The sequence below is a fragment of the Nanorana parkeri genome, unplaced genomic scaffold (assembly GCF_000935625.1).
Source record: "Nanorana parkeri isolate BGI_ZX_2015 unplaced genomic scaffold, ASM93562v1 scaffold215, whole genome shotgun sequence".
Classification (NCBI taxonomy): domain Eukaryota; kingdom Metazoa; phylum Chordata; class Amphibia; order Anura; family Dicroglossidae; genus Nanorana; species Nanorana parkeri.
This window is the reverse complement of record NW_017306483.1, coordinates 77,635-94,696: the sequence shown is the minus strand read 5'-3', so window position 1 is coordinate 94,696 and position 17,062 is coordinate 77,635. Positions and strand designations below refer to the sequence as shown.

General features: G+C 42.5%; 1 protein-coding gene across 1 annotated transcript in view; it reads left to right on the top strand.

Annotated features, from left to right (window-relative positions):
- Positions 1-17,062, top strand: part of LOC108786506 (complement factor B-like) — a 52,010-nt gene that overhangs the window by 8,249 nt on the left and 26,699 nt on the right. Inside the window, exons 2-8 of the mRNA XM_018555824.1 lie at positions 3,150-3,344; positions 5,155-5,340; positions 6,850-7,023; positions 9,859-9,954; positions 12,975-13,108; positions 16,062-16,203; positions 16,539-16,670. Coding sequence (XP_018411326.1) covers positions 3,150-3,344; positions 5,155-5,340; positions 6,850-7,023; positions 9,859-9,954; positions 12,975-13,108; positions 16,062-16,203; positions 16,539-16,670 — 1,059 coding nt within the window. The remainder of the gene's footprint in view (positions 1-3,149; positions 3,345-5,154; positions 5,341-6,849; positions 7,024-9,858; positions 9,955-12,974; positions 13,109-16,061; positions 16,204-16,538; positions 16,671-17,062) is intronic.

Sequence of the window (17,062 nt, the reverse complement as noted above, 5' to 3'; positions counted from 1 at the left end):
TGCCGATGGGGACAAGGGCCTCTTCCTCACAACCCTGACCCGGTGGTTGTGGGGGTCTGCGGACAAGGGGACTTATTTGCATCGGGGTACCCATTTAAAAAGGGGCACCCAGATGCCGCCCTACCCCTTGCGAATGAGTAAGGGGTACTTGTACTCCTACCCATTCACTAAAGGGTTAAATAAAATAGTTAGTAAAAAGTCCAGGCCCTTGTCCCCATCGGCAAGGGGACACCCTCCCAATGCCGAGGGCACATGGCCTGGTAAGGCGCAGTGAGGGGGACGCTCGATCTTCCCCCCTTTCCTGCCCAGCCGGGCCAGTGCTCGCATCAAGGGTCTGGTAGGACTGTTAGGGGGGACCCCACTTTTCCCCCCCCCCCAATTTCTGGGGCTGGGGTTCCTCCATTAAAATTCCTACCAGACCTAAAGGGTCCGGTATGGATTGTGGGGGGAACCCCACGCACTTTTTTTTTGTTTTAACTTGGGGGAGGATCCCTCCTAACATTCCTACCAGACTTAAAGGGACTTTTTTTTCTAATGTCACTTTGCTGCTAACGACATTTCGTCCAATAAACGAAATTTCGACCGGACTACCGCTAACGAATTTCGTCCGAATCCTAATCCCGAAACGAATTCAATTGCAGACCAGAATCCGAAAAACGGCTACTGCTAACGAATTTCGTCCGAATCCAAATCCCGCAATTGCGGACCCGAATCTGAAAAACGAAATATGCGAAATCCGAATCAAAACGAAACTAAACACATTTTTTGCTGGTGCACATGTCTACTATGTATGTGCTGGGTCTCATGGCTGCTGACTTTCAATTTCATTGTCAGCACAACTTTTTATTGCTGTCTATACATTATGACAAGGTCTGTTTTGCCATATGAAGATTTTGGTGTCATAGTATTATTGGCGCTAGGATCAAGTATGTGGTATAAACAGAGGGTAAGGCTGAGGGTCACTCTACTCATAGACATCATGGTCTCAGGATTTCAAGTTGAATACCGTATATACTCGAGTATAAGCCGAGATTTTCAGCCCATTTTTTGGGCTGAAAAGTGCCCCCCTCGGCTTATACTCGAGTATATACGGTATAATGTTTGTATTAAAGTGACACTAAACTTAGGAATTAAATCTTAAAAATTAAGTGGTTCTAAACCCTCCGTTTTTTTGCCTATATCTACTGCTTGCTAGCAGTAGATATAGGCAAAAAAACGGAGGGTTTAGAACCACTTAATTTTTAAGATTTAATTCCTAAGTTTAGTGTCACTTTAATACAAACATTATACCGTATATACTCGAGTATAAGCCGTCCTGAATATAAGCCGAGGTACCTAATTTTACCCAAAAAAACTGGGAAAAAGTATTGACCCGAATATAAGCCGAGGGTGGGAAATGAGGCAGCTAATGGTAGATAGATACCAATAAAATTACATTAATATTTATTTAAAAGAAAAATAACCTAGCTCTGTAAGTGGAAAAGGGGGTACAGGGCTACATATCATGTACTACGGATCATTTAACCCATTCATGTTAGCAGAGGATCATTGTAAATGTATTGTCTGCACTGTATTAGCAGTATATACTCTATATAGAGTATATACTGCTAATACAGTGCAGACAATACATTTACAATGATCCTCTGCTAACATGAATGGGTTAAATGATCCGTAGTACATGATATGTAGCCCTGTACCCCCTTTTCCACTTACAGAGCTAGGTTATTTTTCTTTTAAATAAATATTAATGTAATTTTATTGGTATCTATCTACCATTAGCTGCCTCATTTCCCACCCTCGGCTTATATTCGGGTCAATACTTTTTCCCAGTTTTTTTGGGTAAAATTAGGTACCTCGGCTTATATTCAGGACGGCTTATACTCGAGTATATACGGTATAATGTTTGTATTAAAGTGACACTAAACTTAGGAATTAAATCTTAAAAATTAAGTGGTTCTAAACCCTCCGTTTTTTTGCCTATATCTACTGCTAGCAAGCAGTAGATATAGGCAAAAAGTAAAAAAAAAAAAAAAACGCTTTAACAGCGGTGTAAACTTACCTCGTTATCGATGCGTGCTCACGAGCCGAGAATCTGGAACTGCTCGTGCGGCCACAAAGGATCTTGGGGCAGGCGCATGCGCAGTTCGGATTTTCGGCCGGGAGAGGAGCAGAGACACAAGGTAAGTCGAGGACGCGTGCACCTGCATGCAGACACCGCTGGATCGGAAGTGCCTGCAAGCAGAGAGGAGTCAGCGCTGGATCGGAGAGCCGCCACCCTGCTGGAGGGACAGATGAAAACATCAGGAAAGAAGAAGAAGAAGATCGGAATAAGTGTATTTGTGTATCACTCGGCTGTAGATCCTCAAATCATCTCTGAATTAGTGCTGACACTGTCCTTCCTTCTGGAGGGTGGCTACTTTTGTTCCCCATGGTCGCTGTGTGTGTTGTAAAGTAGTCACTGCTTCAAACTCACTCCCGGGATGGACTATAATCTCACGTTAGTTTACTAATTTGTATTGAGATTGTATTCCATCACAGGAGCGAGCTTGGAGCAGTGACTACTTTACAACACACACAGGAACCATAGGGAACAAAAGTAGCCCCCCTCCAGAAGGAAGGACAGTGTCAGCACCGATTCAGAGATGATTGGAGGATCTACAGCCGAGTGATACACAAATAAGATACATTTTTGTTAATAGTTGAGGTACTTGAATGTATTTTAAAGATTTAACTCCTGAGTTTAGTGTCATTTTAACGGTAACTGGTCAGATCTGAACTGAACAGCAAAGTATTTTACTGCTCTCGTTAGGTTTTTTAAGGCACTAGACAGTAGGGCTGCAACAACTAATCGATTAAATCGATAATAATCAATTATGAGAATAGTTTGCAACTATTCTCATCATCGGTTAGTTGGTTGGAGAGAGAGAGAGAGACAGAGAGAGATTTTTTTAATGCAACCAATTGATTAGTTGAAAAAATAATCGGGCAACTAATCGATTATGAAAATAATCGTTAACTGCAGCCCTACTAGACAGAATCCTGGCCAGGCAGACCTTCTTCATTTGAAACCATTGCTTCTTATGTACTGTACTGTACTAATTTCCAAATTTTCAGTCACTGTTACATTGACACACATTTTTTTATTCTAGTGTCAATAGCTGCCCCTTCATATCAGTGTGACCCCACCAAAGTGGCTATTAATGGTGGCAACTACTCAATAAGTGAAGATGGCATGAATGTGGAATACAAATGTCCAAAAGGAAAGTATCCATACCCAGCTGCTACACGTGAGTGCCAGAGAGATGGGCAATGGACAGATCCCAAAAGAAAAGCTGCATGTAGAGGTAACTACCTTTTATTCATTACTTATCTCCTCCTAAGTGGTGTCTCTCATTGCTCCCTACCTATCTCTTCTAGGACAGGGTTACCTATGGCCCCCTACTATGCTTTATCATTTCATAACTCCTCCTGGTCATTGTCACTCATCGCCCTTCCTTTGATGTGTCACTGCCCTCTTCTGTGCTGTTTGATATGTGTTTTCTCCTGTGCTTGACCATCTTCCCCCCCATGTTGTATTGATGCCTTCCACTTCCTGTGTGCCACGGTCCCCTCCAGTGCTGTGCCCCTACCTGCCCCATGCTATTTTAGTTTCCTCTTGTTTTCTATAAAATATAGAACAAAGGGAGTGCTAGACCAAAGGAAAACTCCAAACAAGAAAGTCTGTTTATTTCTAAAAGGTCCATTAACAAGCTAAGGTTTTCCCTGGGGTCATAGAGGACCTTCTTCACCAGGGCTCCAAAGTTGCAACGGACGGTCCAAGCACTGTCACAATTCTCTTGTTCCACCCAGAGGGATGTATGTTCACTGGATGCAGCCACCTTAATCAGAGTGTATAGTGGCGAGTTGCTTCACTTTTAGCAGCTACCTTTCCTATAAGGCAAGATACGCCTAGCGGTACTCCGATGCCCCCGGGACTTCAACTATACACTCTGGCTATAAATGTCGCAGATGGCCCCAGGACCAAAGGAGTAGTACTGACTGGTGACAAGGTAGAAGTCAAACAGAACACAAGAAAGAAGACAGGAAAAGGTAGCAAGATACAAGACACAACTACGCTACAAGAACAAGATAGGACTATTATTATACAGGATTTATATAGCGCCAACAATTTGTGCAGCACTTTACAATATAAGGAGGACATTACAATCACAATACAATTCAAGACAAGATGGTAAGGAGGGCCCTGCCCCTGAGGGATTACAATCTAAGAGGGAGGGGCAAGTGATACATGAGGAGGTAGCTGTGTGGGGATGAATTGTTTGGGAACGTGATGGTTGAGTGGTAAGGTTGAGGTGGGATAGGCTTCCCTGAAGAGATGAGTCTTAAGGGATCGCTTAAAGGCAGTCAGAGTGGTAGATAGATGGACAGGTTGGGGTAAAGAGTTCCAGAGGATGGGAGAGACTCCAGAGAAGTCCCGTTGGGAGAGACTCTAGAGAAGCATCTCCTCCCATTGCGAGCATGGGAGGAGTTGGTGAGGGAGCTGGAAAGCAGGAGGTCATTGGAAGAGCAAAGGGGACGTTAAGGGTGATACTTTAGCAAATACATAATTCTGTGATAATAAACGCATTTGTTTATTTCTGGTAAAAGCATCAAATACAGATAGACTGTTAATAGGCTGGGGATAGTAAATAATCTATTTACTAGATTAATCTTGATGTAAGGATAAGGATTTTTAGTATGCTTTTAATTATCTTTTCATAAATGCAATGTTTTTGTAAGTCATGTAATTAAAGTCTTGTCTTAGTACCTAAAAAGATTGCCTTGCTTCACAACCTTTTGCAATTATTTATATGGATGTGGCAGCGTCACACACCAACCCATTCTTGGTCTTTGTAATTAATTATAAATGATGGGTATTCCCATCTCCTGAAGGTTTCATGGTCACAATATAGCTTCTCTTCTATAGGTCTAGCTGTCCTGTTTAGTACGATTATTCCTATACCCTAAAAGTTGGAAACCCTGATGAAGGAGATACCCTATAACCTGGCTTGTTAAGGGACTTTTTGTCCCTTTGTCGTTTCCTTACGCTTTCACATGCCACTTGTGTCTTTTCAACACAGTTCACTTGTGCTTCTTTATTTCTACTCTCTATAGATTTTGAATGCCCCAGACCAGTTATGTTTGAGGGTGGAGACTATTCACCGCGTAAAGCAAAGTATTTTGTGGGTGACGTCCTGGAATTCGAGTGCTGGGGCGGATTCGATATGCGTGGACCTGAAAACCGCACGTGTCAGGAGAATGGAAAATGGAATGGAGAAACAACAAAATGTGATGACGGCGGTGAGAATTTCAGACAAATTACTTTTTTTTTAGAAGATAATGAGGATGCTTTCATTGTAGGACATTCTTAAAAAATAATTAATATCAAATAGGAACATTTTACATTCAAATGAAATGCAAGGAAGTGTTATTTTGTTTAAATCATGGCAACTATATTATGCTCTGTGAGGTAAATCCCGATGGTTGACAGTAGGATGCTATCTGGGAATAGCCCTAAATCTGGGCTTGTAAAAATGAAGACCAGCATGTCTCTGGTTTGAGCATCATTCTCTGTCTGAGCCTGCAGTAGTTCAATAATGTAAAAGAAGTAGTTGCATAATACAGAATCATGGGATGGGAGGCTGCGGTCCTATCCAAATACTGCTCCTCATCTGGCATGGTACGAAATGAAGCATTGCATGCCCGTGTTTTCACTGCTGTGCTATTTAATATTGTGTCAGTTTGTTCAAGATTTTATTATATTATTATTTAGAACTGGACTAGAGATGGATACGTTTTAGGTAGCCCCGGTTATTCTGTAGGTGTACACACAGTGTATTTCACATGCAAATGGATTTTTTATGGATTTTTGATTGCCTTTAAATGTATTTTTTATTTTTTAACTGATGTTCTATTTTTTCAATTTATTTAAAATCTAAGTTTTGAAAAAAACATTCAATACAGGGTGCAGCCATGACTCCGGTGGGTTTTTGAAGAGCAGAAGTTGTTTCCTTTTAAACTCTCTATGTTTGAAACTTCTTCAGCTGCTCTGAACAGAGCAGGCGGTAAAGTGTAAGGGGCAGGGATGGTTAACATTCTGGTATGTATGTAAAATTGTGCACTGGAACGCAGGGCATTGCGGTACCACGCGTTCCGGTGTGGGCAATCGCACTGCAGGTGGAAGGCGTGCCTGTGGTGCCATTGAAATGAACCACCACGCCCCTTCTAGCCCCAGAACACGGGGAGGCTTTGTTCAGGACTGTGTGATGCACGCACTGGATGGTGTGAACGGGCCCTCAAAAATAACATTGAACATGTTCTGTTATATCTTTAATAAGCACAAAAAAAGACCTGTTGATGGTGCCAGCGATCCAGTAAGCTTGTAACTTTCTGTGCACACTGCCTGTGCTGCATTGAAATCCTAAGCAGTGTTATCAGTTCTGCCCAGTCCACTTTTGTGGACCATAGAGCATCTTCACTCTGTGTTATAGAGAAGAGAAAAGGGGGAAGTGTTCTGTAATCCTGGCATACTTCCTGTCCTAGGGTGACAACTCTGCTTAGTGTTAGCATGGACAGGAAGTGTGTTACTGCCAGGTAAAAATAAAGGAGAAAAATTAACAAGAAAACAAATGCAGTCACCACCTCTAGGGATCGGTAAGCTATAATTTATTGAATGTTTGTTCTTGGGTTTAGATACACTAGACAGACGACTATGTATCTTACAATTATATATGCATTGTCAGACTGTTCTGTTGTGGTCACTGGTAATATCATTCTATGTAACTTACATTACTTCTTTGTTCTCTTAAGAGGGTCATTGCCCCAACCCAGGAATCCCCATTGGTGCCTCTAAAGTTGGTACTTCATATAGAATTGAAGGCAAGGTCACCTATGATTGCCAGGATGGACTGAAGATATTTGGATCGAAGACTAGGGAATGTAAAGAGAACAAGAAGTGGTCAGGATCTGAGCCATCTTGCAGATGTAAGATAACTGAGACAGAATCATATCACCATCTAATATTAAAATGTCTGTGCAAAAGGTCAGTTCTGGTGGATAGTTCTCAAAGGTTCCAGCAGTGAGATTTCTCCTCTATTTTTTTTTCCTTTTGCTTCCTCATCATGATGCATCAAGAGGAGACATCTCAATAATCCAGTTGAGTATTCTCTAAATAAAAATAATCAAGTCAGGTCATTGTTCATTCACGTCAGCACCAAGGTTAAAGCTTCTAGCTTTTTTTCTGTACTTAAAGGAGAACTATGAGGTGAGTGCTTCTCACTCACCTCATAGTTCTAGCCGACCTGTGACAATGAGACTGTCACAGGTCGGCTCAGTAGATCGGGAGGTGAGCGAACACATACCGGCGTTCTCTCACCTCTCGATCCTGTCACTGAGCTTAGGGTAACGGGAGGACGCTAGTTTGTGTCCTCCTGTTACCCTAAGGAGAACTATGGGGAAAAGCCCTGACCCCATGGTTCTCCTTTAAAGCCCAAATTCAGCCAAAACTTTTTTAAAGTCTTGGATAGAGTAGGATACAGTTAGAAGCTCTGTCAGGTTGTGAATGCTCAATAAAAGTAATTCACTGGCACACACTTGAAGGGTTTTTAGAATATTGATATGTTTATTCAATACCCAATGTCACATACTGTCATACGGTGCTAACGTTTCGGGTACGCACAGGGATCCTTTATTAGAGCGACACTGTCACTCTGATCTTTAATAAGGAGAACTATGAGGTGAGTGCTTCTCACTCACCTCATAGTTCTAGCCGACCTGTGACAATGAGACTGTCACAGGTCGGCTCAGTAGATCGGGAGGTGAGCAAACATATACCGGCGTTCGCTCACCTCTCGATCCTGTCACGGCTCTCTGCCATGACAGGGGAGGGGCTGGATTCCCCCCTCCCCGCTTCGATCCGCCAGCGCTGACTGGCAGAACGGACGGGGGAGGGGGCGGGTGCAGCTGGCTCTGCCTCTAGATAGGCAGAGCCAGCTGTCACTCACGCAGCTGGGCGGATCTCGACATCAATGTCGGGATCCGCTCCGGCTGCGGCGTCTCAGTATACCGCGAGCTACCCTATTTTTCAGATTCCAGTTGAAGTAGTATACCACAAACATCATATTTTTTATTTCTACAATATCTTATAGACCACATTGTCTAACCCACATCCCCATTTTCTCTTTGGAGGAATAAAAAAATTTAAATGTTAGAGTTTTCTTCTACTAGAAGTAAGATGGCTTATACAGCATTTACAATTATTCTACAATTTCTTTTAGACCTCATTGGCTAAACCACGTCCCCATTTATCTTCGGAGTGTCCGAAAAAAGTAAAGTTTATATTTTTAACATTACAATGTAAGGACACTCCACATGAGTTTATTTGATTGAGTCCCAGCAGCCAGTGGCAGTAATCAACGACTCGCATCAATCTTGGCGAGGGTATAGACTGGAACTCCCGGCTGTCTGTGACACCCGACATCCAGCACTAAGTCCAGAAGCTGAAACAGTCAGATTCTGGGTGCTTCAAATGCTTTATAGGAGAATGCTGTAAAATAAAGGTACATTAGGAGTGTAGTGAAAGCACAATGTCATTGCAATATCATTCACTACGGAGGCTTGTGCAGAGCTGTTCTAGTATTAAAAAATAGAATAACAATATACAGTTTATACATGTAGCTAAACAGAGTTACTGATGGTGCGCTCAAATGATTTAGCTGACTCCTCAATGTCAGATTGCGGGGCAATGGCGGGAGGAAGAAGAGAGCGCATTTGCAGCTGTGGATGACTATGCGCTATTCTGCACCTCCGCGAAGGAGGATGATAAAGGTTAGGTTATCCACTCCACCACCTCCTCTGTGTGCTCTGGTTGTAGAACATGCCTACTTCCAGAAATGTGCTCTGCCACTTAAAGGTGTCTCCCAGGCATGATGACAACAGGGGATTGCCTAATTTTATTACCAGCTATGGCAATGAAGAGGATGGAGAATGTGACTGTTGCTGTACTGCACAGTCAGGTGATTTGGTGCAGTTAACTGGAGTGAGGAAGTATGGGTGATGTACTGCTAACAAATGGCAGCTATGTCTGCGTCACCAACAAGTGCATGCTGCTGATCCTGGACAACAGTTCTTTTTAGGACAATAAATAAAACTAAAAAACGAAACCCGAAGTTATTGCTGACACAAAATAAGGACTGCTAAAAAGGACTGTTGGGTCTATTCACTGTGAATACAATGGGTGGTACACACTCTAATGCAGTGCACAGTAATGGAATTGTGAACAGGACACTGAATACGGCCACCACACTCCAATTCACTATAATGTAGTAGTGGCAATATAGGGCACTGTATATAGTACTGTATGGCTCTGTGAGTAGTAAACCAGGATTGTACAGTAGTACAATTATCTGTCCCTACATTCTTTGTCAGCTGACATTTATAGAGAGGAGGCTGGCACATTTGCTCACCCCCATTATTGGTCGTACTTTCCCATCTGACCAAAGTTCATAGGTCAGGCAATGCATTATGGGAGTTCACTTTTTATGCTCAGGTGAACACGCTCCTATGTGCACCTATTAGGCGAACAGCAAGCAGGGAAAGTTTCTGTGAAAACAAGGACAAATCTTCCCAGTGGGAATACATATAGCAATTAAAAGCTAAGGGTGGAGGTATCCCTCATAAAGAAAAAGAAAAACTTTTTCACTGAAATTCCACTTTTCCCAAATAAATATTTAGGACTGGCTTGCATATGTAAACAAAAATCTGGATATCACATATTATAATGTGGCTAATATATGTCTTTACAAACCACCTTGTTCACAGCTTTTTACACATATGATACCCCGGAAGAAGTGGCAAAGATTTTTGGCTCCTCCCTTTCTGAAACCATTGAATCATCAGACCCGGACAGAGTTGAAGGTAGGAAAATATGTAGTAGATAGTTTATCATATAGCATATAAATACATTTAAAGGAATTGTGATAACAATATGGGGCAGGTCCGTTTTTTGTTCCAGCATGACTGTGCCCATTTGCAGAAAGCCAGCTCCATAAAGACATGGTTTGCTAAGTTTGGTGTGGAAGAACTTGAGTGCACAGAGCCCTGACCTCAACCCTACTGAAAATCTTTAATTGATTATGAGCCAGGTCATCCCATCCAACATTAGTGACTTCCTCACAAATGTTGCTTTGGCTGAATGAGCACAAATTCCCACAAACACACTCCAAAATAAAAGGGGCCAAAGAAGGGGCCAACTCCATATTAATGTTGATGGTCTGGAGTGTCTCATATAGTTTTGATGGTCAGGTGCCCATTCCGATTTTGGACATGCAGTACAGGTGAAACTCGAATAATTAGAATATCGTGCAAAGTTCATTTATTTCACTAATGCAACTTAAAAGGTGAAACTAATATATGAGATAGACTCATTACATGCAAAGCAAGATAGTTCAAGCCGTGATTTGTCATAATTGTGATGATTATGGCTTACAGCTCATGAAAACCCCAAAACCCCAAATCCACAACCTCAAAAAAGTAGATTATTACATGCAATCAATAAAACAAGGATTGTACATAGAACAATATCGGACCTCTGAAAAGTACAAGCATGCATATGTACTCAGTACTTGGTTTGGGCCCCTTTTGCAGCACTTACTGCAATTACTTTTGCACGATATTCTAATTATTCGAGTTTCACCTGTATATCTTACGGAGGAAGCAGGGCCCAGGGTCTTATCTGACGCTGATTTAGTTCGTTTTCAGAGAAAAGGACAAATTAAGGGTCTTAAACATATGGGGCTGTAGGCTAGGGTTGGGGAGTCCAGAGCTTGCGCCAGGTGAAAATTGTCAGCCAAACAGGTGCTGTTGCTTTCTGAATACGATAGCCTAGGAGGAAATTCCCCCATGCCCTCTCTATCGTGTGGATGGTGTAATTGCGTGACTTGAATAAGAGAAATGTACACATGTATGGCAAGCGTTAGTCCATGCAGTCTATTTAAAGTGCAGCAATGCAACAGCTCCTACAGAGAATACAGAGATAAACACAATTATACACTGCAAACACTTTTGGCATACAATATTTAGAAAACATAAACTGACACTGATTGTTCTGCTCAGTACTGTGACTCCAGATGTGGCTGCGGATGGGTTAAAGTTTTTTTAGGTGGCAAATTCCTGTGAGATAAAACTAGTTAGGAGACAATATAACGTGAATTAGATTTCTGAACCCCATAGAGAAGAGTGAAATATTTTGCCTAATTATAGAGGGGGATTCTACACTGACAACCAATGAAAGGGGGGATTCTATATTGACCACCAATGTAACAGAAACATTTACACTGACCACCAATGTAACGGGGACATTTACACTGACCCCCAATGTAACAGGGACAGTTACACTGACCACCAATGTAACAGGGACATTTACACTGACCATCAATGTAACAGGGACAGTTACACTGACCATCAATGTAACATAAACATTTACACTGACCACCAATGTAACAGGGACATTTACAATGACCATCAATGTAACAGGGACATTTACACTGACCACCAATGCAACAGGGACATTCTTATGGGGACTATTCAGGCAATTGTGCCGCTTCATGTGATCCGAACCACCTGCGGCCCAAAATGTCGGAGCGTTTTTAATTGCGTTTCAGCTCTAAAACGCGACTAAAAACAGCCAAAAATTATCTTTCAAAAATCGTGCGGAAACCATGGTGAAACGCTTCCGCCCTGGTGTGAATGGGGCCTGAATGAGGCCTAACACTTTAATACTGCCACACCAATAAGAGGCTGAGGAAAGGGGAGATTAGAAAAAAAATGAATAAATATGTTAAAAATCGTTTTTGCGCTGTGTTGGTGTTTGTGTTGTTATAAAATGATACAGGCGTATATTTCATTACAACACAACGCACCACAATGCGTCACAAAGGTTTGCCTTGTGCTGCCACAGTTAAATTAATGTTTTTTTACAAAATAAAAAAAATCATGCACTGCGATGCATTCTAACAACGCACTGCAGCACATGTGCCTGGCATACACCACAATATGGTGCACGTGTATGCTATGTGTGTGTGTGTGGGGTGGGGGGTTGTGCTTTTTTTAAATTTGTATTTATATATTTTAATTAATTTTTTCATTATTTATTATGATTTTTAATATATATAATGAAGAAATTACACTGATCACCAATGTAAGTTGCATTTACACTGGCGGCCAGTAAAAGGGTATTTTACACTGACCACCAATGTAAGATGTAAGGGGGGATTTTACACTGACAGGGACATATACACTGACCACCAATGTAACGGCAACATTTACACTGACCACAAATGCAAAAGGCACTTTTTCACTGACCACCAATGTAACTGAGACATTTACAATGACCACCAATATAATAGGGCAATTACACTGACCCCCCCATGTAAGGGGGATTCTACACTGGCCTCTAATGTAAGGGGGATTCTACACTGACCACCAATGTAAGTGGGGGGCCACTATATTTACATATAAATGAGACTTGACTCATTTATTTGTACTGTAAATATTGCGGCTCTTTGATATGTAAACCTGGAGGCTTAATGCAGGTTGATTAGCACTAAGGCAAGGCTAGGCTGAGGCTGAGCTAACTTCCTTTAGTGGGACAAAATCCCGGACACAGGTTTAGAGGAATGAGTTGACAGCTGGCGGGACAGTCCTGGATTTTTGGTAACTATGCCAAGACTTGTTGCAATACTGTGTGCGATAATGACTGAATTTGCAGTCTACGCCTGGCTAAAAATCAGCTTGATAATAGGAAAACGATGATTTAACTTGTTAGGGGATTTGGTTGGGGGTCCCATATTGACTGTAATTCTAACTTGCATAATATACCTTATTCTCTCTAAATCTGTATATTTCCATGTTGCAATTTTCGTCTATAATCTTTACAGTGACAGGAGATCGTAAACTGCAAGTAAGAACAGGTGGCGACATGAATATTTTTTTGATTATCGATGCCTCAAAAAGTGTTGGACCGGACAACTTCAAGACTGCAAAGGAAATTGCAACAACATTCATAGAAAGGGTACGGAGCCTTATGTTTGGCCAGCGGGGATTGTAACATAGGGATATGGCCCATTATGGTGAAGAGTTGACCAATTGTTTCTTTTTACAACTAACTAGTTTTCAGCTGCAATTCTGCGTCTCCATGTATGAAAATTAGGAAGCATTGTGATTGGTTGTTGTTGCAGGCAGTGCAGACTTGGGGCAGTGTAGCTTATTTATTAGAAGGGGAACTGTGCTGCTCATGTAACTAATCAGATAACTCCTTTTATGTTCTCAAATGCACAAGAAATGGGACCATAGTTTCCCTTTCTCCCAAGTAAGATGTATGCCATCATTGAGCATGCACACACTTGAGTCCAAAGTATCCAGTGTAATATTACCCAATGATTAAAGGGGAGGGTAGGTATTTTTATGTTTGTATTGATCTATTTAATTATTGTTTATTTTTTTTAATCATTTTTTATTTTTTGTTTATTTATGCGCCTCTGTAGCAATAGATCACTTACTATAATGATTACTGCTCACTGTTAGCAGCAAGCAATAGATTCTAATGATCTGCAGCTACAGGGGGATATTGATGCTGACCTGCCTCATCTAAAGATGGCTACCACAGCTCACAGGTGACATCAGAACACCTACTCTTTAGGGTTCATTCACACGGGAATCGACCGGCACATACAGCTCTGTGCTGCGTGCACGGCCGTATCGGGCAGCTCCCGAGTGGGACAGGTGCTGCGTGTGATTAGTACGCAGCCTCTGTCCTTCTCTATGTGACTACGCGGCTATGTCTGCGTCCGAGCCAGCACACACACACCCGTATGGACCTGCACTTGAGGTGAGCGTAGGGGGGGCGTATTACCGCGCGTAGTCCCATAGAGAAGGACAGGGGCTGCGTACTAATCACACGCAGCACCTCTCCTTCCCGGGAGCTGCCCGATACAGCCGTGCACGCAGCACAGAGCTGTACGTGTCGGCCAATTCCCGTGTGAATGAGCCCTTAAACTCAAATTAGATGCATTTTGTTACAGTTTGTTTAGATCCTGTCTGGCCTTTTAAAGAATAACCACTGAAGGAGACTTGCTGTTTGAATAGAACTCTGGGTCAAACAATTCCAAAACAAGCTCCATTTTAAAACAGCTCGCAGAACGTAGTTAAAGTGACATGAAACTCAGGAAGTAAATCTTAAAATACATTCTAGTACCTTAACTAATATAGCACCCTGTAAGCCGGAGTGCTTAGTAAATTCATTAATTGTCAGATTGTAATCAGTCTGATTCTGATTTGTAGTCTACGCTTGTGTCAATTTGCAGATATGCATTTCCCTACCTCCTGTCTTCTTTTTAACCGCCGGGCAGTCGTCCACTACGTGGTCAGGGGAGGCACAGTAGAGACATAGATTCAACGTGCGTCTCCTAGCCTTTTCAGTCGGCGTGAGGGGTCCCAACATGGTTCCTAGACCTCCCTTAGGGGGAGGTCTGGCTCTTCTTGAGGCTGGTGTGGGGGTGAAGACCCTTTCTGCTCTCCGTTCACGGAGGCGGCGGTCAATCGTGATGTCCGGTTGGTAACAGTCCCATACACAGGTTCGTGAGGCAGCAGGCGTTCAGACAACAATCACAGAACGCCATGCTGCCTCATCAGTGCCCTTAAATAGGGCCAGGAAGTGAGGAGGGATTGCTGATTGGTCCGGACGACTTCCGCGTTCCACCGTGGAACGCAGCCGCCGCGTCACAACCCGGAGTTTGTGCGTCTTCCGCGTTCCACGGTGGGACGCAGAGGACCGCGGCAGACAAACAAGAGGCCGCCCCGTCTGCGGCATTACACTAGGCCTGAAGCCTGGGGACTAGCCATTTACTTACACTGAGGCCTGAGTCCGGGGGCCCAGTGGCTATTACTGAAGCCAAGGATGAAGATGACTGGTTACTTCAGATCCAAGTACTGCTTGCCGGGGGCTCTACATGCAGATTGCCATGTCTGGCTTAAAGATCCTAGTCTGTGAATTGCAGCAGTTACTGTGCTCTATTCATAGTAGGAGTCTACATCAGCCTGGATGATCCTGACCCTCAACCCTCTCTCCCTGAAGTTTATCAGTAATGTTCCTCAGCATCATACCTATGGTCTGGACTTCCTAGATCCCCTTGACATGCCTATAATGGATGACACACCTTTTTCTCTGTGTCTCCTTGGGGGGTGTGGAACACTAATAACAAAATGTATTTTATTTGTGTATCACTCGGCTGTAGATCATCAAATCATCTCTGAATTGGTGCTGACACTGTTCCCCATGGTCCCTGTGTGTGATGTTAATTAGCCACCGCTCCAAGCTCACTCCTGTGATAGACTACAACCTACAGTATACCTATACAAATTAGTAAACTGAACATAAGATTGTAGTCCATCACAGGAGTAAGCTTGGTCATGGTATAGCTAGTAGTAGTCAGTCACACCTAGTCAACCAAACCTGTTCTGTAATGCTTAAGATGTTTCAGTGCTCATCCAAACAGCATCCTCAGTTCTAATGAATTTCAGGATTGCTGCCTTGCCTAGGGCAGCAGCAAAGGTAAATACACCGCTGATCATACTCCAGTATTTCTAGCCACTTGAGTAACTGAGTGACCTTAATTCAATATCCATAGAATGTGGCAAGATAGATGGGGCTCTATTTATGAATAAGTCTTAGGGCCATTCACTGTGGAAGGGAATGCCAAAAATGAATGTTCTTAAAATATTTTTCCCAGTTCAAATGTAGTGTTGTAATATTACATTATGACCACTAGGTGGAGCTGATGAGCATAGGAAATGAGAGGTCACATTTCCTATGCTCATAGATGGATTGGTAGCTAGCACTTACTACACTTTGCCTATTTTCTTTGTGCTCTAGCTTCCTGCTCTTTATTATTATTAGAACCCATAGTATCTGTTTGATCTGATAATCTCTATTATATCTAATATCCACGCATGTTTTTTGGTTGTAGGTTTCCACCTTTTCCTTCACACCTCGGTATTCAGTCCTCACCTATGCTTCAAACATAATCAGAATTGTGTCTCTCTCCGAGTCCGAGATCAATACAGACGCTGACAAAGTTACAGAAGAAATTATGGCGTTTGACTATCAAAGTAAAGTATTAGCTAGATTATTCAATGACCTGTCAACAAGAAAATATTTGGTTATAAGAGGAGCCTGGCGGCTGAGTCAGACCTTTAGTCTGCTTTTACATTTTATAAAAAATATTCCTAAGCTAGTTTTGATCAAACTGTTTTTCCTCTTTGGTTGAAGAATCTTCAAATGCCACATGCCGGGATGTGTAATTTGATCACAGCTGGGTTTGGGGCATAAGTTGCTTCTTTCCATAGCTGGAAGGCGATCATGTGCTATATGCTATATACAATATATCACTTGTTAAAGTTTGTCATTATTCACGGTTGTTTTTTTTCCTATTGATAACCCATAGGTCATGATGATAAACAAGGAACTAATACACGGGGTGCCCTTCAGGAAGTCTATAATCAGCTGTCGCTGGATAACCAGAGAAACCCAGACACATTTCTCAAAACTTCCAATGTCATCATACTTATGACTGATGGTAAGTACCAAGCGTTTTATCCAAGGCCTGAAAATCTCAGCAAGTTCATGTTCTTCTCCTGGCAACCTCAGCCAGTCCAGGTTTTACTCTTGACAGCGTCCCTCCATGTCTTACTGTAGACAACTTCTTTTTGTCTACAGGATACTACTGATAACTTCCTCCCTTACCCTGCTCCTAATGACCTGCATTAGTCCATATCCTGCTCCTGATAACCACCATCCAGGTTCTACACCTGGCTGACCCGAAATGCAGAAGGAGTTCGACTCAGCCGATCCAACATCTGGATCGGCTGAGCCGAACCTCCGGCAGGCTTCACACTGCTTTTCGGGCTATCCTGAAAGATCCCGAACAGCAGTGAGAGAATAGCCGAATGCCGCCGAGTGGCATTTGGC